The sequence below is a fragment of the Mytilus californianus genome, unplaced genomic scaffold (assembly GCF_021869535.1).
Source record: "Mytilus californianus isolate M0D057914Y unplaced genomic scaffold, xbMytCali1.0.p SCAF_6, whole genome shotgun sequence".
NCBI lineage: Eukaryota > Metazoa > Mollusca > Bivalvia > Mytilida > Mytilidae > Mytilus > Mytilus californianus.
This window is the reverse complement of record NW_026262712.1, coordinates 11,540,908-11,567,055: the sequence shown is the minus strand read 5'-3', so window position 1 is coordinate 11,567,055 and position 26,148 is coordinate 11,540,908. Positions and strand designations below refer to the sequence as shown.

At 32.8% G+C, this 26,148-nt stretch overlaps 1 protein-coding gene across 1 annotated transcript in view; it reads right to left on the bottom strand.

Annotated features, from left to right (window-relative positions):
• Window positions 1-26,148, bottom strand: part of LOC127705520 (plectin-like) — a 64,502-nt gene that overhangs the window by 8,326 nt on the left and 30,028 nt on the right. The window contains exons 11-26 of the mRNA XM_052209848.1: window positions 25,235-25,381; window positions 22,882-23,028; window positions 16,287-16,412; window positions 14,118-14,264; window positions 12,609-12,678; window positions 9,763-9,818; window positions 9,262-9,291; window positions 7,616-7,650; window positions 6,888-6,948; window positions 5,190-5,220; window positions 4,120-4,163; window positions 3,522-3,552; window positions 2,444-2,487; window positions 1,846-1,876; window positions 766-809; window positions 167-197 (exon numbers count right to left, since the gene is read on the bottom strand). Coding sequence (XP_052065808.1) covers window positions 167-197; window positions 766-809; window positions 1,846-1,876; window positions 2,444-2,487; window positions 3,522-3,552; window positions 4,120-4,163; window positions 5,190-5,220; window positions 6,888-6,948; window positions 7,616-7,650; window positions 9,262-9,291; window positions 9,763-9,818; window positions 12,609-12,678; window positions 14,118-14,264; window positions 16,287-16,412; window positions 22,882-23,028; window positions 25,235-25,381 — 1,075 coding nt within the window. The remainder of the gene's footprint in view (window positions 1-166; window positions 198-765; window positions 810-1,845; window positions 1,877-2,443; window positions 2,488-3,521; window positions 3,553-4,119; window positions 4,164-5,189; window positions 5,221-6,887; window positions 6,949-7,615; window positions 7,651-9,261; window positions 9,292-9,762; window positions 9,819-12,608; window positions 12,679-14,117; window positions 14,265-16,286; window positions 16,413-22,881; window positions 23,029-25,234; window positions 25,382-26,148) is intronic.

Sequence of the window (26,148 nt, the reverse complement as noted above, 5' to 3'; positions counted from 1 at the left end):
ACCCCCCCCCCCCCCCATCAGGCCCCTCTTTAATGGGTATGACTTAAATAGAAAGACAACAAAATAAGACAAGCATTTTTGTTTATCTATGTATCAAAAAGAAAAATTATCAAAGTATAATTTTTTGTAAAGTTTTCTGAGTAAATTACAGGAACTTAATATTCACCTTTCTCTAATTTCTTGCCTTCGGCTTGGTTCTGAAAAAAAAGTCAATACTTTAAAATCTAATAAATGAACGATTATTAACTAAATATTCATTAAAAAGAATATTTACTGTGGATTCATTAATATTCGTTGGATACAAATTTTCGTGGATTTTGTAGGTGCAGGTGAACCACGAAATTAAATCTGCAATGAATAAACAATTTTCTATAGGCTTGTATGCAGACTTCAGCAAAACATGAAATTAAATATCCTTGAAAGTTTTCCCTTATCCCTGAATTGGTACCCACGAAAAACAAATGAATCCATAGGAGTTGGAAAATGATCAAACACAATGTAATGAGGCTGATATCATGACCTAGTGCTGATAAGGGGTCTGATATGAAAAATGCCATGTTATAATCTATATTTATCGCTTTTTTTCAAATTGTTTCTTTGATTATGATTACTGACTGATATTTCCTTTCTCAGCACAAAAGAGTGATATAAAAAATTATCAAAAACTGCCTTTTATACCCCTGTGTTATATATTTAGCAACAGTGACCAAATTTATTAAAAATTAGTGAAATAAAAAAAGTACAAAAAATGTGATTGAATAGTACCTTTGTTTTAGATCGTGTCATTATCTTCTCTTGTCTGGCAACAACTGAAATAAATATTCAATATTTAAAAAAATCTATATTAAAAACATTCAAAAAAGGAGGGAATAAAATAAAGACAAACATTTTTTTTTAAACCGAACATGACAGCTATGAAAACATTGTAGAGCTGAGTGGATGATAGAGAGGAGAGGTTAAAATATCAAACTTGTACTTGCCTAATCCTATAATTTGTTTAATTCAAAAAAAGAAGATATGGTGTGATTGCCAATGATACAACTTTACAATAGTTCCTCTTGCAGTCATTCAAGATATGGCATACTGATTCCAAAAGACTTTTAATTTCCCAATAAGCAACAAAAGCCTTTAAAAAAGTTGATATTTAGAGGAAGCCTTGCTAGAATCAAAGAAAAATTATTAGCATAGATTTTCCTAGATAAAAAAATATAGGTTCAAGGCTCTGTGTTGAAGACCGTACCTAGACCTATAATGGTTTACTTTTATAAATTGTGACTTGGATGGAGAGTTGTCTCATTGGCACTCATACCACATCTTCCTATATCTATCCCATTGTTTTTCTCAAGGCAATTTGTACTTATCTCCCTTGCCTTTCAATATTTTACTTGAAAATATGTCTGGTCTAAGTGTAAAAAAGACTTCTAATTTCTTAAGAAATTAAGAAAAATATTTTATTTTGCCTTTGGTTTAATGCAGAGTGCACACAACAACCAATCAGGATAAGCTAGATTCTTATTCCATCACAACAGATGTTATCTTCAATTAATGAGGGGCCTGATGGGTTATTTTTGTTCTTTTTGATCGGCGCATTTTCGCTATCGTGATCCGTTTTTCTACAGGTTTTTTTTTTTTTATATTTTCGTGATCCGTGATCATGGAAATTTATTTTCTGTGAATCGTGATGAGACCCCCCCCATCAGGTCCCTCTTTAATGGGTATGACTTAAATAGAAAGACAACAAAATAAGACAAGCATTTTTGTTTATCTATGTATCAAAAAGAAAAATTATCAAAGTATAATTTTTTGTAAAGTTTTCTGAGTAAATTACAGGAACTTAATATTCACCTTTCTCTAATTTCTTTCCTTCTGCTTGCTTCTGAAAAAAAGTCAATACTTTAAAATCTATTAAATGAATGATTATTAACTAAATATTCATTAAAAAGAATATTTACTGTGGATTCATTAATATTCGTTGGATACAAATTTTCGTGGATTTTGTAGGTGCAGGTGAACCACGAAATTAAATCTGCAATGAATAAACAATTTTCTATAGGCTTGTATGCAGACTTCAGCAAAACATGAAATTAAATATCCTTGAAAGTTTTCCCTTATCCCTGAATTGGTACCCACGAAAAACAAATGAATCCATAGGAGTTGGAAAATGATCAAACACAATGTAATGAGGCTGATATCATGACCTAGTGCTGATAAGGGGTCTGATATGAAAAATGCCATGTTATAATCTATATTTATCGCTTTTTTTCAAATTGTTTCTTTGATTATGATTACTGACTGATATTTCCTTTCTCAGCACAAAAGAGTGATATAAAAAATTATCAAAAACTGCCTTTTATACCCCTGTGTTATATATTTAGCAACAGTGACCAAATTTATTAAAAATTAGTGAAATAAAAAAAGTACAAAAAATGTGATTGAATAGTACCTTTGTTTTAGATCGTGTCATTATCTTCTCTTGTCTGGCAACAACTGAAATAAATATTCAATATTTAAAAAAATCTATATTAAAAACATTCAAAAAAGGAGGGAATAAAATAAAGACAAACATTTTTTTTTAAACCGAACATGACAGCTATGAAAACATTGTAGAGCTGAGTGGATGATAGAGAGGAGAGGTTAAAATATCAAACTTGTACTTGCCTAATCCTATAATTTGTTTAATTCAAAAAAAGAAGATATGGTGTGATTGCCAATGATACAACTTTACAATAGTTCCTCTTGCAGTCATTCAAGATATGGCATACTGATTCCAAAAGACTTTTAATTTCCCAATAAGCAACAAAAGCCTTTAAAAAAGTTGATATTTAGAGGAAGCCTTGCTAGAATCAAAGAAAAATTATTAGCATAGATTTTCCTAGATAAAAAAATATTGGTTCAAGACTGTGTGTTGAAGACCGTACCTAGACCTATAATGGTTTACTTTTATAAATTGTGACTTGGATGGAGAGTTGTCTCATTGGCACTCATACCACATCTTCCTATATCTATCCCATTGTTTTTCTCAAGGCAATTTGTACTTATCTCCCTTGCCTTTCAATATTTTACTTGAAAATATGTCTGGTCAGAGTGTAAAAAAGACTTCTAATTTCTTAAGAAATTAAGAAAAATATTTTATTTTGCCTTTGGTTTAATGCAGAGTGCACACAACAACCAATCAGGATAAGCTAGATTCTTATTCCATCACATCAGATGTTATCTTCAATTAATGAGGGGCCTGATGGGTTATTTTTGTTCTTTTTGATCGGCGCATTTTCGCTATCGTGATCCGTTTTTCTACAGGTTTTTTTTTTTTATATTTTCGTGATCCGTGATCATGGAAATTTATTTTCTGTGAATCGTGATGAGACCCCCCCATCAGGTCCCTCTTTAATGGGTATGACTTAAATAGAAAGACAACAAAATAAGACAAGCATTTTTGTTTATCTATGTATCAAAAAGAAAAATTATCAAAGTATAATTTTTTGTAAAGTTTTCTGAGTAAATTACAGGAACTTAATATTCACCTTTCTCTAATTTCTTTCCTTCTGCTTGCTTCTGAAAAAAAGTCAATACTTTAAAATCTAATAAATGAATGATTATTAACTAAATATTCATTAAAAAGAATATTTACTGTGGATTCATTAATATTCGTTGGATACAAATTTTCGTGGATTTTGTAGGTGCAGGTGAACCACGAAATTAAATCTGCAATGAATAAACAATTTTCTATAGGCTTGTATGCAGACTTCAGCAAAACATGAAATTAAATATCCTTGAAAGTTTTCCCTTATCCCTGAATTGGTACCCACGAAAAACAAATGAATCCATAGGAGTTGGAAAATGATCAAACACAATGTAATGAGGCTGATATCATGACCTAGTGCTGATAAGGGGTCTGATATGAAAAATGCCATGTTATAATCTATATTTATCGCTTTTTTTCAAATTGTTTCTTTGATTATGATTACTGACTGATATTTCCTTTCTCAGCACAAAAGAGTGATATAAAAAATTATCAAAAACTGCCTTTTATACCCCTGTGTTATATATTTAGCAACAGTGACCAAATTTATTAAAAATTAGTGAAATAAAAAAAGTACAAAAAATGTGATTGAATAGTACCTTTGTTTTAGATCGTGTCATTATCTTCTCTTGTCTGGCAACAACTGAAATAAATATTCAATATTTACAAAAATCTTTATTAAAAACATTAAAAAAAGGAGGGAATAAAATAAAGACAAACAAATTTTTTTAAACCGAACATGACAGCTATGAAAACATTGTAGAGCTGAGTGGATGATAGAGAGGAGAGGTTCTAATATCAAACTTGTACTTGCCTAATCCTATAATTTGTTTAATTCAAAAAAAGAAGATATGGTGTGATTGCCAATGATACAACTTTACAATAGTTCCTCTTGCAGTCATTCAAGATATGGCATACTGATTCCAAAAAGACTTAATTTCCCAATAAGCAACCTTTAAAAAAGTTGATATTTAGAGGAAGCCTTGCTAGAATCAAAGAAAAATTATTAGCATAGATTTTTCTAGATAAAAAAATATTGGTTCAAGGCTCTGTGTTGAAGACAGTACCTGGACCTATAATGGTTTACTTTTATAAATTGTGACTTGGATGGAGAGTTGTCTCATTGGAACTCATACCACATCTTCCTATATCTATCTCATTGGTTTTTCTCAAGGCAATTTGTACTTATCTCCCTTGCCTTTCAATATTTTACTTGAAAATATGTCTGGTCAGAGTGTAAAAAAGACTTCTAATTCCTTAAGAAATTAAGAAAAATATTTTATTTTGCCTTTGGTTTAATGCAGAGTGCACACAACAACCAATCAGGATAAGCTAGATTCTTATTTCATCACATCAGATGTTATCTTCATTTAATGAGGGGCCTGATGGGTTAATTTCGTTGTTTTTGATCGGTGCATTTTCGCTATCGTGATCTGTTTTTCTACAGGTTTTTTTTTTTATATTTTCGTGATCCGTGGTCATGGAAATTTATTTTCTGTGAATCGTGATGAGACCCCCCATCAGGCCCCTCTTTAATGGGTATGACTTAAATAGAAAGACAACAAAATAAGACAAGCATTTTTGTTTATCTATGTATCAAAAAGAAAAATTATCAAAGTATAATTTTTTGTAAAGTTTTCTGAGTAAATTACAGGAACTTAATATTCACCTTTCTCTAATTTCTTTCCTTCTGCTTGCTTCTGAAAAAAAGTCAATACTTTAAAATCTAATAAATGAATGATTATTAACTAAATATTCATTAAAAAGAATATTTACTGTGGATTCATTAATATTCGTTGGATACAAATTTTCGTGGATTTTGTAGGTGCAGGTGAACCACGAAATTAAATCTGCAATGAATAAACAATTTTCTATAGGCTTGTATGCAGACTTCAGCAAAACATGAAATTATTACATATCCTTGAACATGAAAGTTTTCCCTTAAACACAAATTGGTACCCACGAAAAACAAATGAATCCACAGGAGATTGAAAATGATCAAACACAATGAAATGGGAAGGATCTTCATATTTACCAATATGAAGCATTACAAATATAAACTCAACAAAAGTATGCCTTGAGTAAACACAATCCTACCTTACTCCACAAACAAACTTTTATAGCAAACTATGTGGTATGGGTTTTGCTCATTGTTGAAGGCTGTACAGTGACCTATAGCTGGTAATTTCTGGGTCATTTGGTCTCTTGTGGAGAGTTGTCTCATTGGAAATCATACCACATCTTTTTTATATTTTGTATAGTAACTGGACCATCTCCTAGAACCATACAGAAGAGTGCACTTTTCTAAAGATATTTTTAGACTCATAATGTACTACATATGACAAAGATATTTGGTGAATAAAACATATGTTAAAAAAAAAAACATAAAAAAGAAGTATTCAGAAGCTTGAGGAATGACTATGATCTGTAAAGAAAAAAAAACATCTAAAAAAAATACAATAAACAATGGGAGGGTTGACTTCCAAAAGGTGAAATCTGTCCAAAGGACATAGATATAAGAAGATGTGGTATGAGTGCCAATGAGACAACTCTCCATCCAAGTAACAATTTATAAAAGTAAACCATTATAGGTCAAAGTACGGCCTTCAACAAGGAGCTTTGGCTCAAATTGAACAGCAAGCTATAAATGGCCCCAAAAAATACTGGTGTAAAACCATTCAAAGGGAAAACTAACGGTCTAATCTATATAAAAATGAAAAACAAGAAACCCTCATCAACCTTATAAACAGCCGACAACCACTGAATATCAGATTACTTTGTAATGATTTTTAACACCAAGAAGCTGCATCACAGAAGGCTTTTCAGGGTATGCTATTTAAAATAGACATGTTGACCTTGCAACAACAAATGGAATTTTAAAACCTTGACTGGCTATGCAGTCGGTGCACGGTTGGAAACAATTGACCTTGCAAGGATCCTGTTATTTGTTTAATTGGTGGAGGGTGGCCAGAGTGCCCAGAGAGAACCACCAACTTTAGGTAGGAGAGCTGACAATCCTTGTCAAATGAAATTAGAGTTGAGTGCACCTGCCCTTTGTGAATTTTGAACTCACAACCTCTGTTGACTTGCTAATATTACAGTCAATTTGACTACTTAGAGCACTGGGTTATCAAGGCCCCTTGAAATATAAATGATGTTACCACAAACATAAATGATCACCACAGAAGGCCAAACTTTAATTTGAATATTGAAGGTTTGTGCATTTCTTGAAAAATATATTCAATTTCAAGACTTTAGCAGCTTTAACTAAATGGTTACTTTTCATGATTTATTTTTAAGGAAAAACGGATAAACCATACTTATATCTGTTTTGAATATAAAATAAATATTCATTATGAATGCATACCTGTTTATTCAAATCTTCAGTCATTTGACTTATAATAGCTGCATTTCTTATATCTTTTTCTCTACAAATTAAAAAAAAAATATCAAATATAGAATTGTTCAATGAAAAATGTCCAGCCCTGATAATTATAACCAGAGGCTCTATACACCCTCACATTTTGCTTTCCTGCATCCTCAACAAAAGCCTATTTTCGGTATACTCGATAAATCATTTATAGAGGACAATAATTCCATAAAGAGATATTAATTTTACTAGAAAATTCATAGAGGGGTGGGGGTGGGGGGGGGGGGTGTCGGAGGGGTCCTGATCCTGAAATCCTGAGGTCCCGAAATTAAAGAAATTTAAATCCCGACATCTCAGATTTATAAAAAAGAATTCCCTGATACTGAAACGATCAATCCCAAAATCCAGGGCTTAAAAAACATCTGATCCCAATGTCCCGAAAAAGGCCCTGCCCCCCACTCTTCATAGGATTATATTTTCTATACCATTTCATAATGATATTTTCATTAAAACCTAAATAAAGCTTGTAAAAATATAAATGGTAGAATGGAGATTTTCAAATAAAAAAAAGATTGATTTTCAAAAAAGTAATGTCAACCAACAGCATCCACAAAACAGTGAGTAAATATCCGTTTATCTTTTTTATGATTGTTGAAGTAAGGGACATAACCCTAAATATAATAGATAATAAAATTTGGATCAGTAAAATAACAATAATTACTTACTTTAGGGAAGTCTGGAAGAGGCTTTTATTCATTTCCTTAAAAGAGAAAATTTTCATGAATTAAGGTTGTATTCTTCTGACATCTCAGTCTCTTTGAAATCTTGTTCTGGAATTATTTCCAAAACATGTGATACAAGTGAAAAATAGTTATGAATATCATAATCAAACTTAACTCTGTGAAAAATTTGAGGATTTTTAATATGCAGTTTTTAAGAATAAAGTTTTATTACCAATCAAGTCAGTATTTTCAGCCAAAATTTGAGAAAATGGGTGAGGGATACAAGAAATGATTTTACTAGAAAAATGTACATTCTATATTATTATTTTGTTTTCAAATTTCTTAGATATGTATTTTTTTTAATCACTTAAAACAAAGGAGTTGAAGTTATATGCCTTTTTATCTTAAAAAATAGAAAAATTACAAATTTACAAAATTGAAAGCATGTTATATTTGACAAGAAAAAGCATTTAAATATGATAAAACTTCTTATATTAACACCCACCAATAGTTTTTATGTTTAATTTATTCAAATTGGTCCACTTCATCTTAATTGAAAGTATGAAAAATAGTTAAATTGTGAACTGTGTCCCCCGATAGTAGCCCAAAAATGGGTAAAAATTGATGACAAATGGAAAATCATCAAAATTGGGTACTTTCAAAGGGCTGTAGCAAAAAAAAAGAAATGCACTATCATATGATTTTTTACTTCGTCAATTACTTTTTTACAGTCATATAAACCCAATAAACTGCTTTGCTGACGATGGACAAATAGATGGATGGACAACGGTATACCATAATACGTCATCCCGTATACAGTCTTATAAAAAAAAGGTTTAGAAAAAAGTTCAATTCTAGAAATTTTGAGCTCCTCAGAGATGTACATCCTTAAATCAACATTCAGAACAATAACTTTATAACAGAAAAGATAGTTTTATCATGGGATAGTCACTGAAGTAAAACCAATCAATCAAAGTTTCAAGTTTCTTTTGGTCATTACTGGCATCAATAAACAATTTTTTATCCAGCCAAATTCTGAGTCTGCCTGTCCAAAGGGAGGAGTCTATAATTCAGTGGTATTCATTTGTAAATGTATATCATATGTTTTTGTTCATGGTCTTGTACATAAAACAGGTAATTCATTTTCCTCGTTTGAATTGTTTTAAATTTGTCATTTATGTCACTTTGTAGCTGCCTATGCAGTATTGCATGTTTTTTTATCATTGTTATACTCCAAAAGATGACCTATTGTTGATAAATTCTATGTATTTGGTCTCACAGTGGGGAGTAATGTCTCATTGGCAATAGTTCTAGATCAATGGACAAAAATACAACTTTATTCAACAGGTTTGTTGAAATTTCAAGAAATGTTGAATTCACAATAAATGATCAGAGATTAAGGTGTTTAGAGTTCTGACATGCAACACAATACCAATCCTGTTGAGTTTTTCACTAAAATCTCTGAATTTAAAAAAAGTAAAATACCATAAATTCTCAGAACATATTTTGAGACCTTGAAGTTGTAGACCTTGTAGTGTTTAAATTCTATACAGTTAACTTTACATCATTAATTAGAGGAAATCTAAATATAGTACACATCCTATATACAGTAAAAACATCACTAACTAGAAGAGATCAAAATATATTACCAATATTAGCGTTTGTCTCTCTTCCTCAGCCTGTAAAAAAAAATGTATCAAAATCACTAGGATTGTTTTTTTAAACAGTTACACATTAACATATATAGGCTGATATTTGTGTAGTATCTAAAGTAATATATAATATCAATCTTTAGAGTTTATTATGAGCAATGATTAGTATGGCCTGCATGAAAGTACAAATGTTATAAATTTCCTGACATTGATTTCAAGGAAATGCCCATTACACACCGACTAAAGTAATTTAAGTGTTGATAAGGTAACAGGACATTTGACTTATTTCATACAGGAACTCCAAGGATGAGCAGATTTTGAAAAAAAGGGGGAGGGCTAAAAAATTGTCAAGTCCCTATGACTTATTTATAGATTTTGTTGAATCAACATAACAAAATTTTACAATTAAACCTTGTAACAGATTGTTAACACTATGATATGCATTCTATTAATATCTAAACCAATTTGTTTGTACTGTAACTTAAAACATCTTCTCACCTTCATATTCTTTACAGTCTCTTTTTGTACTTCAAAAAAATGTTTTTTTATATTCTCTGAAATTAAACAAGTAGTGCTATATATATATATATGAGCTAAAAAGTATATTGATAAGATTTAAACTGATGTTAGAGCATGTTCATACAGCATTTTGGGACCTACCAGATATAAACATTTAAATGAAAAAAAAATGAAAATAGCATATTATTAGTTACGTGGTGTAGTAGTGACCTAATACAATATTTATGGGGTCAGTAAATTCCATTTGGGGTTAGAGCGAAGCATTCTATACCAAATATATATAGTCACCATGTGTAGTCCGTTAAGCAATCATTTCCCCATTAATCATATATTTAGTGCAAAATACAGCAATTTTGTATATCTAATAAAGGTTCTTTTTTCCAGTCTGTATCACCTACCCTGTATTGCACAGCTAAATCCGTATCTCATAGCAAAACCCGAATCGCATACCTGGCGTGACATCATAATTCGAATGAAGTCAACGTTTGACCTATGACGTTCAGTTGCTGTTTTTCCTTGCAAAGGAAAAAATTAGTTCCAAAAAAAAAAATACCCAGTAACTTTACAATCGATTTATATATATATAAAAGACACAATAACATGTAGAAATATCTGAAGTTTTATTGTTTATTTGGTCATAATTTTCATGAAGTTTGTTTTCATTACCTGATGGATTATACACAAATGCAAAATACGATTTTAATTTGGTAAGAATTAAAAATAGCAAACTTTTCAAGAAATATTTTTCTTGCTGTTCACCTCGTCAGAAAATTAAAATGATCATGAATAATATCATTGCCATTTAATAAATAATACAAACTTATGGGCTTTGCTCATTGTTGAAGGCTGTACAGTGACCTATAGTTGTTAATTTCTGTGTCATTTTGGTCTCTCGTGGACAGTTGTCTCATTGGCAATCATACTACATCTTCTTCTTTATATTTAAATATTTCTGCATCTTACGATATTTATTTGATAAATAGTAATTTTTGTTGAAATAATAGCCTAGACACTATCGTTAGTAGATGCATTTTAAAACATGGCATTAACGTATATTGAGAATGTAATAAGGTTTTAGAGGACATTACGATGAGGATATTAAGCAAAAAAGGAAGTCTATAGAAAAAACAAGTCATCTAGAAAAAACAGGAAAATCATAATGTTCTTTTCTAGCTTATAATTTCGGACGATTTAAAAAAAGGGATTTCCCATTAATCTGATTCTATTTAAATATATGATAAACAGAATAATACATGGCAACATCTGTATCGCATGCTGTATCACCACGAGAAACCAATATCAGTCCCGAGGGCCGAACGTCCAGAGGGCTGATATTGGTTGAGTGGTGATACAGCATGCAATACAGATGTTGCCATGTATTATTCTATATATATATCTATAGGAGGTAAGATAAGCTTTTAATACACTTTTTAAAGATACATATATGTCTGTCCCAAGCAAGGCAATCTAGACCGTGTGTTGCCAGTACATATATGTCTGTACCAAGCCAGGCAATCTAGACCATATGTTGCCAGTACATGTAAGTCTGTACCAAGCCAAGTAATCTAGACCATGTGTTGCCAGTACATGTATGTCTGTACCAAGCCAGGCAATCTAGACCATGTGTTGCCAATACATGTATGTCTGTACCAAGCCAGGCAATCTAGACCATGTGTTGCCAGTACATGTATGTCTGTACCAAGCCAGGCAATCTAGACCATGGGTTGCCAGTACATGTATGTCTGTACCAAGCCAGGCAATCTAGACCATGTGTTGCCAGTACATGTATGTCTGTACCAAGCCAGGCAATCTAGACCATGTGTTGCCAGTATATGTATGTCTGTACCAAGCCAGGCAATCTAGACCATGTGTTGCCAGTACATATATGTCTGTGCCAAGTCAGGCAATCTAGACCATGTGTTGCCAGTACATGCATGTCTGTACCAAGCCAGGCAATCTAGACCATGTGTTGCCAGTACATGTATATATATGTCTGTACCAAGCCAAGCAATCTAGACCATGTGTTGTCAGTACATGTATGTCTGTACCAAGCCAGGCAATCTAGACCATGTGTTGCCAGTACTTGTATGTCTGTACCAAGCCAGGCAATCTAGACCATGTGTTGCCAGTTCTTGTATGTCTGTACCAAGCCAGGCAATCTAGACCATGTGTTGCCAGTACATGTATATATATGTCTGTACCAAGCCAGGCAATCTAGACCATGTGTTGCTAGTACATATATGTCTGTACCAAGCCAGGCAATCTAGACCATGTGTTGCCAGTACACAGATATATATGTCTGTACCAAGCCAGGCAATCTAGACCATGTGTTGCCAGTACATGTATGTCTGTACCAAGCCAGGCAATCTAGACTTTGTGTTGCCAGTACATGTTTGTCTGTTCCAATTCAGGCAATCAAGACCATGTGTTGTCATTGCGTAAAGTGTTTCTTTTTGACAAAGGTCTATTATTTTTCGGTAGAAGTGGTCTTTTGCTACGTCTTATATTTGAAAGACTATTATCCTTTTTATGATTTAAACATAGCGTTCTTTATCTTATATTTTCATATGTAGAATGATTGTTAAAATCATTTGATATAAAAAAAAAAGATGAGGTTCGATTGCCAAAAAGTCATTTTACTTACTCTTAAAAAGAGACGTACCAAATGACACAGAAATTAACAACAATTGATCACATTAAAGCCTTCATTAATGAGTAAAACACATACCACAAAGTCACATATTAAAAGGCCCTGAAATGATAAATGTAAAACTATTTAAACAAGAAATGTTTTCTATTGTTTTTAGTATGAAGATTTATATTACCTATTTCCTCTGCCGCCTGCCTTCTTATTATTGACGTCTCGGATTTAATCTTTTGAATATATGCATCAACCTGAAAAAATCAATAACCAGGAAAATTAATGTCTTATCTAAGTGAATTGACAATTCATGATTCTTATTTTAGTGTAACCCTATTAGAATGTCCCCCTTTCTTATTTTAGTTTCATGCTATTAGAATGTCCCCCTTTCTTATTTAAGTGTAACCCTATTAGAATATCAAACTTTCTTATTTTAGTGTCACCCTATTAGAATGTCCCACTTTCTTATTTTAGTGTAACCCTATTAGAATATCAAACTTTCTTATTTTAGTGTCACCCTATTAGAATGTCCCACTTTCTTATTTAAGTGTAACCCTATTAGAATGTCCCCCTTTCTTATTTTAGTGAAACCCTATTAGAATATCAAACTTTCTTATTGTAGTGTCACCCTATTAGAATGTCAAACTTTCTTATTTTAGTGTAACCCTATTAGAATGTCTCCCTTTCTTATTTTAGTGTCACCCTATTAGAATGTCAAACTTTCTTATTTTCTGTCAACCTATCAGGATGTTCCCCTTTCTTATTTAAGGGTCACCCTATCAGAATGTCCCCCTTTCTTATTTTTCTGTCAACCTATTAGAATGTCCCCCTTTATAATTTTAGTGTCACCCTATCAGAATGTCCCCCTTTCTTATTTTAGTGACACCCTATCAGAATGTCCCCTTTCTTATTTAAGGGTTACCCTATTAGAATGTCCCTTTTCTTCTGTCAACCTATTAGAATGTCCCCCTTTCTTCTGTCAACCTATTAGAATGTCCCCCAATATCGTGACACCAAATTGCCTGCACTGTAACCGGCGCGCTAGACCACACGACCACCTGGGCTTCATAAAAATGAAGCTTTCGGTGGCCGGGTGTTACCTTTCCACTGGAAACTTGTTGTCACTGGTTCAGACGTACTTATAAATATAATTATTTCTGTGACTGTATCTAACATTAATTTGTAGGATCCTTTACTATAGATAATTTAGCTGATCTATAAAAAATAACATCTTCATGTCTTATATATCATGTACTGTAGTACGACGCTAGATTAACACTGATATGGAAAGGTAACACATGGCTACCGAAAGCTTCATTTTTATGAAGCCCAGGTGGTGGTGTGGTCTAGCGGGCCGGTTACAGTGCAGGCAATTTGGTGTCATGATATCTCAGTAGCATGGGTTTGAATCCCGGCTAGGGAAGAACAAAAAATTTGCGAAAGCAAATTTACATATCTAACATTGTTGGGTTGATGTTTAGACGAGTTGTATATATATATATATATATATATATTGATTTAAAGAAAGACAAGAATTATAGTTCAAAGTGTCTGCATTGTTTATTTTCATTGTTTATATGTAAACTGTATATCATGTATAATGTTTTAAGACATTGGCCAATATGGGTGTAAATGAGTGCTTTTCAATACAGTTTGAAGTTTAAAGTTAATTTTTAATTTTTTTAATTCTTACTATATCTTGAGACTTTCTTCTTTCTTCTTCGGCTTTAGAGAAGTCAGACACTATCCTCTGTACTTGGGCCTCTTTATGTTCCAGTTCCCTATAAATTTCCGCTGTGGTCAGAAACAGTCTTTGAAACTCTTCTTCCCTAGACATCAGCTGGAAATACAAAAGATAGGTTTAGCTAAACAGTCATTTAAGAATAAATGGGTAAAAATATGGATGAGATATTTTGTATAAAGCGATCTGCTACAGTCCCTTCATGACGACAAGTGATAAGAAAAGCTCAATTGGCCCTTCCGGTTGGTGAGCTAAAAAAAAATTACAGCTTATCTCAAAACAATCATCATTTCTTAATACATAATTTTCAATCATTGTAAGGGAGGTAATCAAACATATCTATAACAGTATTCTTTCAATGGAATTGGAGAACCTCCCTTACATTGCTTTTAAATTGTCTAAATTGTCCTTTAACCAGAAAAACCCTTGTTTTTCTACCTTTTATGTCCCTATTGGCTAAATAATTTGAGCCATAACCCCCATAACCATCTCTTTGTAGTATGGACACTTGTGGTATAATATCAGAGAGTCATTTATACACTTAAACACAAGTTATTGACTGGAAACTACAAAAATGCTTATTTGGGCCCTTTTTTTGGCCCCCAACTTATCGAAACCCCCATCGGAGCAAGAACTCAAAAACTCAATTCCAGCCTTTCCTTTGTAGTAAGAAACCTTGTAGTATAACTTCAGAGAGATCCATACACTGAAACACAAGTTCTGGTCTGTAAACTAGAATAAACTGTTATCACAGAGATATGTCTCGCCTTTTTGTAATTTTGATTATGCAAATGTTGAAATCAAAATAGCAATACTTTAACATCTTACACAAGTTATGAAAATATTCAAAGTCAATGAACCATGACTGAGTTACATGGCTAAACAATCTCCATGTAAATGAGATGTGCCAATGCTTATACAACTGCATACCAAATACCATCATGACCATTGACTTATCATAAGTTCTTGTTCCCAAATCTAAATACAAACATTAACTAGTAAACTATAGAAAAGTTTCAAAGTCAATAAGAGGGGGTGGGGCTATATAATCTCCATGGAAACGATACTTGCAAATGCCAATAAATTTGCATACCAAATATCATTGACTTAACATTAGCAGTTCATCTTAAACTGATCTAATCACAAACTAATACATGTAAAATAAGCAAAAGTTTCAAAGTCAATAGACCATGACTAAGGGGGCAGAGCTAAATTATCTCCATGGAAATGAGGTATGCCGATGCTTACACAACTGCATACCAAATATCATTGACCTACCACTTGTGGTTCCTCATAAACTGACCTAATCACAAACTAATACATGTAAAATAAGCAAAAGTTTCGAGGTCAATAGACCATGACTGAGGGGCAGGGCCATATAATCTCCATGGAAATAAGATGTGCCAATGCTTATACAACTGCATACTAAATATGATTGACCTACCACTTGTGGTTTACATAAACTAGACTTAATCACAAACTAACACATTGTTGACGCCGCTGTCGCCGCCAGAAACAGCATACCTATGTCTCGCTTTTTGACTCCGTCAAGGCGAGACAAAAATGCTTCTTTTTGGTCCCTTATTCCTACATGTTCAGGGAAATTAATCCCAAACTCAATCCAAGCCTTCCCATTGTTATATGAAACCTTGTGGTACAATGTCAGAGAGATCCATACAGTTACACACAAGTTATTGTTAACATTGTGATGTACTAGATGTTGAGTTTCATTTCTTTTTTAAATGTAAAATAAATGAACAATTAAGAAAAGAATTTTTAAATGAAAATAAATATAACAACTTAAAATGATATAGATAAATTAAAACATATTTTCAATCCTGAAACAAAACTGGACACTTATAAATTAGGCTCCTTTTTAAAAAAAAGTCACTAAGACTGAGGGCAGGAAGTCCTTGATATAATTTGAATCTCTCATATATATATATTGATTTAAAGAAAGACAAGAATTATAGTTCAAAGTGTCTGCATTGTTTATTGTCGTTGTTTATATGCAAACTGTATATCATGTATAATGTTTTAATCCATTGGCCCATATGGGCGTAAAAGTGATTTTCAATAAAGTTTAGTTTAAAGTTAATTTTTATTTTTTTTAATTCTTACTATATAATTGGCAATAGAGAAGTCAGATTCCAGTCTCTTGATCAAAGCATCTTTATGTTCGAGTTCCCTATGAACTTCCTCACTGTTCACACTCAGTCTTTCGACCTCTTCTTCCCTAGACCTGAGCTGGAAATACAAAAGATAGGTTTAGCTAAACAGTCATTTAAGAATAAATGGGTAAAAATATGGATGAGATATTTTGTATAAAGCGATCGGCTACAGTCCCTTCATGACGCCAAGTGATAAGAAAAGCTCAATTGGCCCTTCGGGATGGTGAGCTAAAAAAAATTACAGCTTATTATCTCAAGACTTTCATCATTTCTTAATACATAATTTTCAAGCATTTTGTTATCAGTAAATTAAAAGCAAACTAAATATTACTAGTATGTTATATACATATACACATTCATGGATGTACAATCTGTCGATACCTGTATCTTGGCATTGCACAAGGTCCTGTTTTTCTCTGACTGTTTATGACGTCTTTACACTAAATCCAGTGGATGTTGGATGTGTACGGATTGATAATTTAGTCTTAGATGCATGATTTTTTATTAGTTGTTAGTGGCTTTGAACTAGCTGTCAGTTAACTGCGAGTACTCTCAGATCTGTTCAGGGTATTTTTGTTGTTGGGATGTACAAGTACCCGGCCTCGTCCACTTGTATTTTTGTTCATCTGATGAGTTAAGCCTTTTTCAACTGATTTTTATAGGAATCGTTCTTATGTTGTATTGTTATACCACTATCCCAGGTTAGGGGGAGGGTTGGGATCACGCTAACATGTTTAACCCCGCCACATTATGTATGTATGTGCCTGTCCCAAGTCAGGAGCCTGTAATTCAGTGGTTGTCGCTTGTTTATGGGTTACATATTAGTTTTTCGTTCATTTATTTAAATAAATAAGGCCATTAGTTTTCTCGTTTGAATTGTTTAACATTGTCATTTCGGGGCCTTTTATAGCTGACTATGTGCTATGGGCTTTGCTCATTGTTGAAGGCCGTTAGTTACCTATAGATGTTAATTTCTGTGTCATTTTGGATTCTTGTGGAGAGTTGTCTTATTGGCAATCATACCACATCTTCTTTTTTATAAGTGAGGTAATCAAACATATCTATAACAGTTTTCTTTAAATGGAATTGGAGAACCTCCCTTACACTGCTTTTAAATTGTCCTTTAACCAGAAAAACCCTTGTTTTCCCCCCTTTTTTGCCCCTATTGGCTAAATGTTGTGAGCCATAACCCCCATAACCATCCTTTTGTAGTATGCAAACTTGTGGTATAATTTCAGAGAGTCATTTATACACTTAAACACAAATTATTGACTGGAAACTACAAAAATGCTTATTTGGGCCCCTTTTTGGGCCCCCAACTTATGGAAACTCCCATTGGAGCAAGTACCCAAAAACTCAATTTCTGCCTTTCCTTTGTAGTAAGAAACCTTGTAGTATAATTTCAGAGAGATCTATATACTGAAACACAAGTTATTGTCTGTAAACAAGAAAAATACTTCTTTTTGGTCCCTTATTCCTACATGTTCAGGGAAATTAATCCCAAACTCAATCCAAGCCTTCCCATTGTTATATGAAACCTTGTGGTACAATGTCAAAGAGATCCATACAGTTACACACAAGTTATTGTTAACATTATGATGTACTAGATGCTGAGTTTCATTTCTTTTTTAAATGTAAAATAAATGAACAATTAAGAAAAGAATTTTCAAATGAAAATAAATATAATAACTTAAATGATATAGATAAATTAAAACATATTTTCAATCCTGAAACAAAACAGGACACTTACAAATTAGGCTCCTTTTTAAAAAAAGTCACTAAGACTGAGGGCAGGGAGTCCTTGATATAATTTGAATCTTATATAAGTATGTCTGAACCAGTGACAACTCTACAACAGATTTATCCATCGGATCACCAGCAGTGATGGTGATACATGGCTGTGTACATTCTGTATATACAACTCGTCTAAACATCAACCCAACAATGTTAGATCTGTAAATTTGCTTTCGCAAATTTTTTGTTCTTCCCTCACCGGGATTCGAACCCATGCTACTGAGATATCGTGACACCAAATTGCATGCACTGTAACCGGTGCACTAGACCACACGACCACCTGGGCTTCATAAAAATGAAGCTTTCGGTGGCCGGGTGTTACCTTTCCACTGGAAACTTGTTGTAAATAAAATTGAGAATGGAAATGGGGAATGTGTCAAAGAGACAACAACCCGACCACAGAACAGACAACAGCAGAAGGCCACCAACAGGTCTTCAATGCAGCGAGAAATTCCCGCACCCGGAGGCGTCCTTCAGCTGGCCCCTAAACAAATATATATACTAGTTCAGTGATAATGAACGTCATACTAAACTCCAAATTGTACACAAGAAACTAAAATTAAAAATAATACAAGACTAACAAAGGCTAGAGGCTCCTGACTTGGGACAGGCGCAAAAATGCGGCGGGGTTAAACATGTTTATGAGATCTCAACCCTCCCCCTATACCTCTAGCCAATGTAGAAAAGTAAACGCATAACAATACGCACATTAAAATTCAGTTCAAGAGAAGTCCGAGTCTGATGTCAGAAGATGTAACCAAAGAAAATAAACAAAATGACAATAATACATAAATAACAACAGACTACTAGCAGTTAACTGACATGCCAGCTCCAGACTTCAATTAAACTGATTGAAAGATTATGTCTTCATCATATGAATATCAGGCACAATCCTTCCCGTTAGGGGTTTAGTATCATACCATCATAACATATATGAGAAGAACATAACCCGTGTCATGCCAACAACTGGTTTTTAAATAAATGTGTTTAGTGCAGATGCAAAGACCTTATAAGTGAATCAATATCAACGCCAAAATATGCAATCTTTAATGACCTGACAACAGTATCGTAACTATATCCCTTCTTAATAAGTCTATTTAAAGGTTTTGTTAGTTTCAGAGGTGAATACTGACATTTTTGTGCTTTATAAAGAATATTTCCATAAAAAATTGGATGTGAAATACCTGAACGTATAAGAAGTCTGCATGTTGAGCTATATTTACGAATGATGTCCTTATACCGATGATAAAATTTAGTAAATGTTTTGACTAGTTTGTGATATCGAAAACCCTGGTGTAATAATTTTTCAGTAATACATACATTTCTCTCGTTAAAATCTAAAACATTGTTACATACACGAGCGAATCGTACAAGTTGAGATATATAAACACCGTAAGATGGTGACAAGGGAACGTCACCATCTAAAAATGGATAATTAACGATAGGAAATGAAAAATCATCTCTTTTATCATATATTTTAGTATTAAGCTTTCCGTTAATGATATAGATATCAAGATCGAGGAAAGGGCAGTGGTCATGGTTAGTATTAGCTTTATTTAAAGTAAGTTCAACAGGATAAATTTCTTTAGTATACATACTGAAGTCGTCATTATTGAGAGCCAAAATATCATCCAAATATCTAAAAGTATTATTAAATTTGTGTATCAGATGTTGTTTCGATGGGTCTTTACTGATTTTTGTCATAAATTGTAACTCATAGCAATACAAAAAAAGGTCCGCAATAAGTGGTGCACAGTTAGTCCCCATTGGAATTCCGATAACCTGACGATATACGGAATCCCCAAAGCGAACAAAAATGTTATCTAGTAAAAATTCAAGGGCATATATAGTATCAAAGCATGTCCAATTGACATAGTTTTTTTGTTTATTGCTACTAAAAAATGACCTAAAAGAGTTTGAACATATATATTCACATTCTGACTTTTTAAATGCCCATTTAATTAGGTGTGTGAATTTTTTCTTAATGAGAATGTGAGGCAATGTGGTATATAGGGTAGAAAAATCAAAACTTTGAACAGATTCAAAATCACCAATATATGCATGCAGTTTATCAAGTACTTCCAACGAGTTCTTGACACTCCAAAAGTAATTAATTCCACTATTTTCGAAGGCCTTATTTGAACAATTTATTATCAGGTTTTTGATTGTACCAAGTGTACTGGTAAGAAGAATAGACAATTTAGTAGTGGAACAATGGCTTGAAGACGAAATGAATCTATATTTGTAAGGTGTTTTGTGTAGCTTCGGAAGCCAATACATAGTTGGGACTTTCATTGTATTTGGTTCTGCTTGTAAAGCGGTAGCTAAAAGTTTATGTTTGTTACAGATGTCGTTTTCTGAAAATGGAGTCAGTTGGAATGTTGGTGAATTGGTGATTTCTTTTTTCAGAACCTCAATGTAAAATTTACGTCAAACAATAATAATATTATTAGCAGCTTTATCGGCCGGGACAAAAACAAATTCCTTGGCTAGTTCTTTTAGTTTATGTTTGATACGAGAAATAGGTTTATTGTGGTTATTGTTAAGAGTAAAATGTTCTTTAAAATGTTGAATACGTATATCAACTATGTTCATTACTGATTTAAAAAAAGAGTCCAAAGATTTTTTGTCAGCTTTTTCCCGTTTTATCCATTTCAAACAGTAAGTATGGAGTGAGTCGTGGATGATATTACGACACTCATTCCAATTAATAATTGACGGGGGACGATATTTAGGTCCTTTACTGAGGAATGATTTTAACTCTCGGTCTTGAACGATGTTAAGATCTCCTGTTATAACATGGGAAATGGGTCCATAAATGTATTCGGAATTACTGCAATTACATGAAGTAGGTGTATTTTCACTGATATTAACATCTTTACACAATTGGCTATAATTAAACACAAATTTCCGGGTAGATTTCTTGTAAATATAACAAATAAGAGGGAGCTCAGTATTATCAAAATATCCCGGAATTTGTTCTTTAACAGAATGGTCGTTAAAAATACCGGCAATATTTACAAAATCAAAACCTTTATTGACATACTTTATTTTAATAAACTGTTTTTTATGATCTTCAGGGCGATCAATTTTGGGAAACAGTTTAGAATAACAATATGCCATTATAATTTGAACGATTTCATACTTAGGACTGCTATTTGAAATTGTGTTGCAATCCTCTAAAATTTTATTTAACTTATTAACCGGTAATGAACAGAGCTTTGTTAACAGATAATGTCTGCCGTTGTTTTTTGAAATAGAAATTAGGTCCGAAATATTGGTATGATTGGTCCGAAATTTTCTTTGATTGCGATTTTTTCTACGACCATGAGAACGGTTTTTACGAACAGTTTTAGAAACTATATCCAAAATGTTAACAGAATCGGTTCTTGATATATTACCAATTCCCATGATATTATCATTAAGACCGAGAGGGTAGACAGTCTGTAATTTTTTAATCCAATTTAATTCAATTATTTTCCGCGATCGTACAAACTTTGAATGAGATTCACCAGGCTGCTTATTTACTACTTCTAAAGGTTGAACTGCTAAATATTTAATAGGATGATTGTGCTTCTTAAGGTGTTGATAAATGATACTTTTGAATTTATTGGGTCTTTTAAAACGATACAGATGTTCTTGAGTGCGTTTAGATAAATATCGTCCAGTTTGTCCCTGGTTCAGACATACTTATCAATATAATTATTTCTGTGACTGTATCTTACATTAATTTGTAGGATCGTTTACTATAGATAATTAAGCTGATCTGTAAAAAATAATATCTTCATGTCTTATATATCATGTACTGTAGTGCGACGCTAGATTAACACTGACATGGAAAGGTAACACATGGCCACCGAAAGCTTCATTTTTAAGAAGCCCAAGTGGTCGTTTGGTCAAGCGTGCCGGTTACAGTGCAGGCAATTTGGTGTCATGATATCTCAGTAGCATGGGTTTGAATCCCGGCGAGGGAAGAACAAAAAATTTGCGAAAGCAAATTTACAGATCTTACATTGTTGGGTTGATGTTTAGACGAGTTGTATATATATATATATAAAATAAAATTTACATATGAATCATCTACGGAGAAAATAAACTTCCTCGACACTACGAGTTACATCAAGAACGGAACCATTATAACGGACCTTCATACCAAACAAACGGACAAACATCAATTCCTTTCTCCTAAAAGTTGCCATCCTAAACACTGCTCCCGTGGCATCCCATTCATCCAGGCATTGAGAATCAAGAGAATATGCTCTACTGAAAATACGCAAAATGCTAGACTTGGACAACTACGTAAACATCTAGTTGTTCGAGGATACATTAACAACATCATTGATAGCTCTTTCGAAAGAGCAAACAAAACTAGTCACCAAGAACTTCTAGAGTACAAAGATAAGAATAAAGCAGCTAACAGAACACCCCTTGTAAATGAACAATTAAGAAAAAAATTTTCAAATGAAAATAAATATAATAATTAAACAAAAATGATATAGATGAATTAAAACATATTTTCAATCCTGAAACAAAACAGGACACTTAACAAATTAGGCTCCTTTTAAAAAAAGTCACTTAGACTGAGGGCAGAGAGTTCTTGATATAATTTGAATCGCTTATATATATATATTGATTTAAAGAAAGACGAGGGTTATAGTTCAAAGTGTCTGCCTTGTTTATTTATGGGCGTAAAGTGCTTTTCAATAAAGTTTAAGATTTAAAGTTGATTGTTAATTTTTTTTAATTCTTACTATATCTTCCGACTTTCTTGCTTCTTCTTTGGCAATAGAGAAGTCCGACTCCAGCTTCTGGATCAGAGCATCTTTATGTTCGAGTTCCCTATGAACTTCCTCACTGTTCACACTCAGTCTTTCGACCTCTTCTTCCCTAGACCTGAGCTGGAAATACAAAAGATAGGTTTAGCTAAACAGTCATTTAAGAATAAATGGGTAAAAATATGGATGAGATATTTTGTATAAAGCGATCTGCTACAGTCCCTTCATGGCATTTGCAGATTTCTTTAATATTCAGCAATACATTTCCTTAGTGTTTTTTAGAACCACACTGGTATAATTCTGTGTATTTTACGCTGCACTTGCTCATTTTAATTTATTTTTTTATATTTTAAATCTTGAATTTACTACCCTCACTAACATGCATAGACTAATTCAATAATTTTGTCTAAATAAGACTTGAATACTGTAAAAGTACTTTTATTCATGGGGATCCAATTTTCTTGGTTTTCGTGGATGACTTTTTCCACAAATTTAAGTGTCCAACAAAATAAAACAACTGTCGTCCAAATCAAGACATGGATAGATCCCCATGTAGCTATGACTCCTAATAGAATATATTGAATATTGCTCAGGTATTTGGGGCATGGATCCCCCTTTTTTGTACCCCACTAAAATTTTTTTTTTTTTTTTTTTATATATTTACAATTTTCTACAATGTATAGACATATATCACATCTCAACAATCCTTGACTGGTAGATTACAATGCCTTTTTTACTATCCATAAGAGCCCCAATTAAAAAAAGAAGGGCAAACGCATCAAGAATTAAAGAACCTTAGTGAGCGTGCTCACATACCCCACGTCCCCACATTGTCATTGGAGAAATAAAATAAGTGTAGGAAAAAAAAATTGTATCAGAAAAAAAAATTGAATCATAATTTCCTGTCAATATGCACATCTACATAGTATGTCCTTATTATCTACACAGTTTCATGAAATTCTGTTGTGTGTTTTGAGAGGAGTTGCTATGACAAAAGGTTGCAGTAGTATATTGGGTAAATAAGTTCAAAGGGGCATAACTCCTGGAAAAAAAATTGAATCGTAATTTCCTGTCGATATGCACATCTACGTAGTATGTCCTTATTATCAGAAAAGGTTTCATGAAATTCTGTTGTCTGGTTTGAGAGAAGTTGCGATGACAAAAGGTTGCAGTAGTATATTGGGCAAATAAGTTCAAAGGGACGTAACTCCTGGAAAAACAATTGAATCGTAATTTCCTGTCGATATGCACATCTTCGTAGTATGTCCTCATTATTTGAAAAGGTTTCATGAAATTCTGTTGTGTGGTTTGAGAGGAGTTGCGATGACAAAAAGTTACAATAAAATTAAAATTGAGAATGGATATAGTAGTATATTTGGCAAATAAGTTCAAAGGGGCGTAACTCCTGGAAAAAAAATTGAATCGTAACTTCCTGTCGATATGCACATCTACGTTGTATGTCCTTATTATCTGAAAAGGTTTTGTGAAATTCTGTTGTGTGGTTTGAGAGGAGTTGAGATGACAAGAAATAGGACTGACGGACGGACAGACGGGTCAAAAACTCGTTGCGTAGGGTATAATAAGCAAAAGTTTCGAAGTCAATAGACCATGACTTAGGGGGCAGGGCCATATAATCTCCATGGAAATAAGATGTGCCAATGCTTATACAACTGCATACTAAATATGATTGATCTACCACTTGTGGTTCACCATGAACTAGACCTAATCACAAACTAATACATTGTTGATGCCGATGTCGCCGCTGCCAAGGCCGGAAACAGCACACATATGTCTCGCTTTTTGACTCCGTCAAGGCGAGACAAAAATGCTTCTTTTTGGCCCCTTATATACATGTTCAGGGAAATTAATCCCAAACTCAATCCAAGCCTTCCCATTGTTATATGAAACCTTGTGGTACAATGTCAGAGAGATCCATACAGTTACACACAAGTTATTGTTAACATTATGATGTACTAGATGCTGAGTTTCATTTCTTTTTTAAATGTAAAATAAATGAACAATTAAGAAAAGAATTTTCAAATGAAAATAAATATAATAATTAAACAAAAATGATATAGATGAATTAAAACATATTTTCAATCCTGAAACAAAACAGGACACTAACAAATTAGGCTCCTTTTAAAAAAAGTCACTTAGACTGAGGGCAGAGAGTTCTTGATATAATTTGAATCGCTTATATATATATATTGATTTAAAGAAAGACGAGGGTTATAGTTCAAAGTGTCTGCCTTGTTTATTTATGGGCGTAAAGTGCTTTTCAATAAAGTTTAAGATTTAAAGTTGATTGTTAATTTTTTTTAATTCTTACTATATCTTCCGACTTTCTTGCTTCTTCTTTGGCAATAGAGAAGTCCGACTCCAGCTTCTGGATCAGAGCATCTTTATGTTCGAGTTCCCTATGAACTTCCTCACTGTTCACACTCAGTCTTTCGACCTCTTCTTCCCTAGACCTGAGCTGGAAATACAAAAGATAGGTTTAGCTAAACAGTCATTTAAGAATAAATGGGTAAAAATATGGATGAGATATTTTGTATAAAGCGATCTGCTACAGTCCCTTCATGGCATTTGCAGATTTCTTTAATATTCAGCAATACATTTCCTTAGTGTTTTTTAGAACCACACTGGTATAATTCTGTGTATTTTACACTGCACTTGCTCATTTTAATTTATTTTTTTATATTTTAAATCTTGAATTTACTACCCTCACCAACATGCATAGACTAATTCAATAATTTTGTCTAAATAAGACTTGAATACTGTAAAAGTACTTTTATTCATGGGGATCCAATTTTCTTGGTTTTCGTGGATGACTTTTTCCACAAATTTAAGTGTTCAACAAAATAAAACAACTGTCATCCAAATCAAGACATGGATAGATCCCCATGTAGCTATGACTCCTAATAGAATATATTGAATATTGCTCTGGTATTTGGGGCATGGATCCCCCTTTTTTGTACCCCACTAAAATTTTTTTTTTTTTTTTTTTTATATATATTTACAATTTTCTACAATGTATAGACATATATCACATCTCAACAATCCTTGACTGGTCGATTACAATGCCTTTTTTACTATCCATAAGAGCCCCAATTAAAAAAAGAAGGGCAAACGCATCAAGAATTAAAGAACCTTAGTGAGCGTGCTCACATACCCCACGTCCCCACATTGTCATTGGAGAAATAAAATAAGTGTAAGAAAAAAAAATTGTATCAGAAAAAAAAA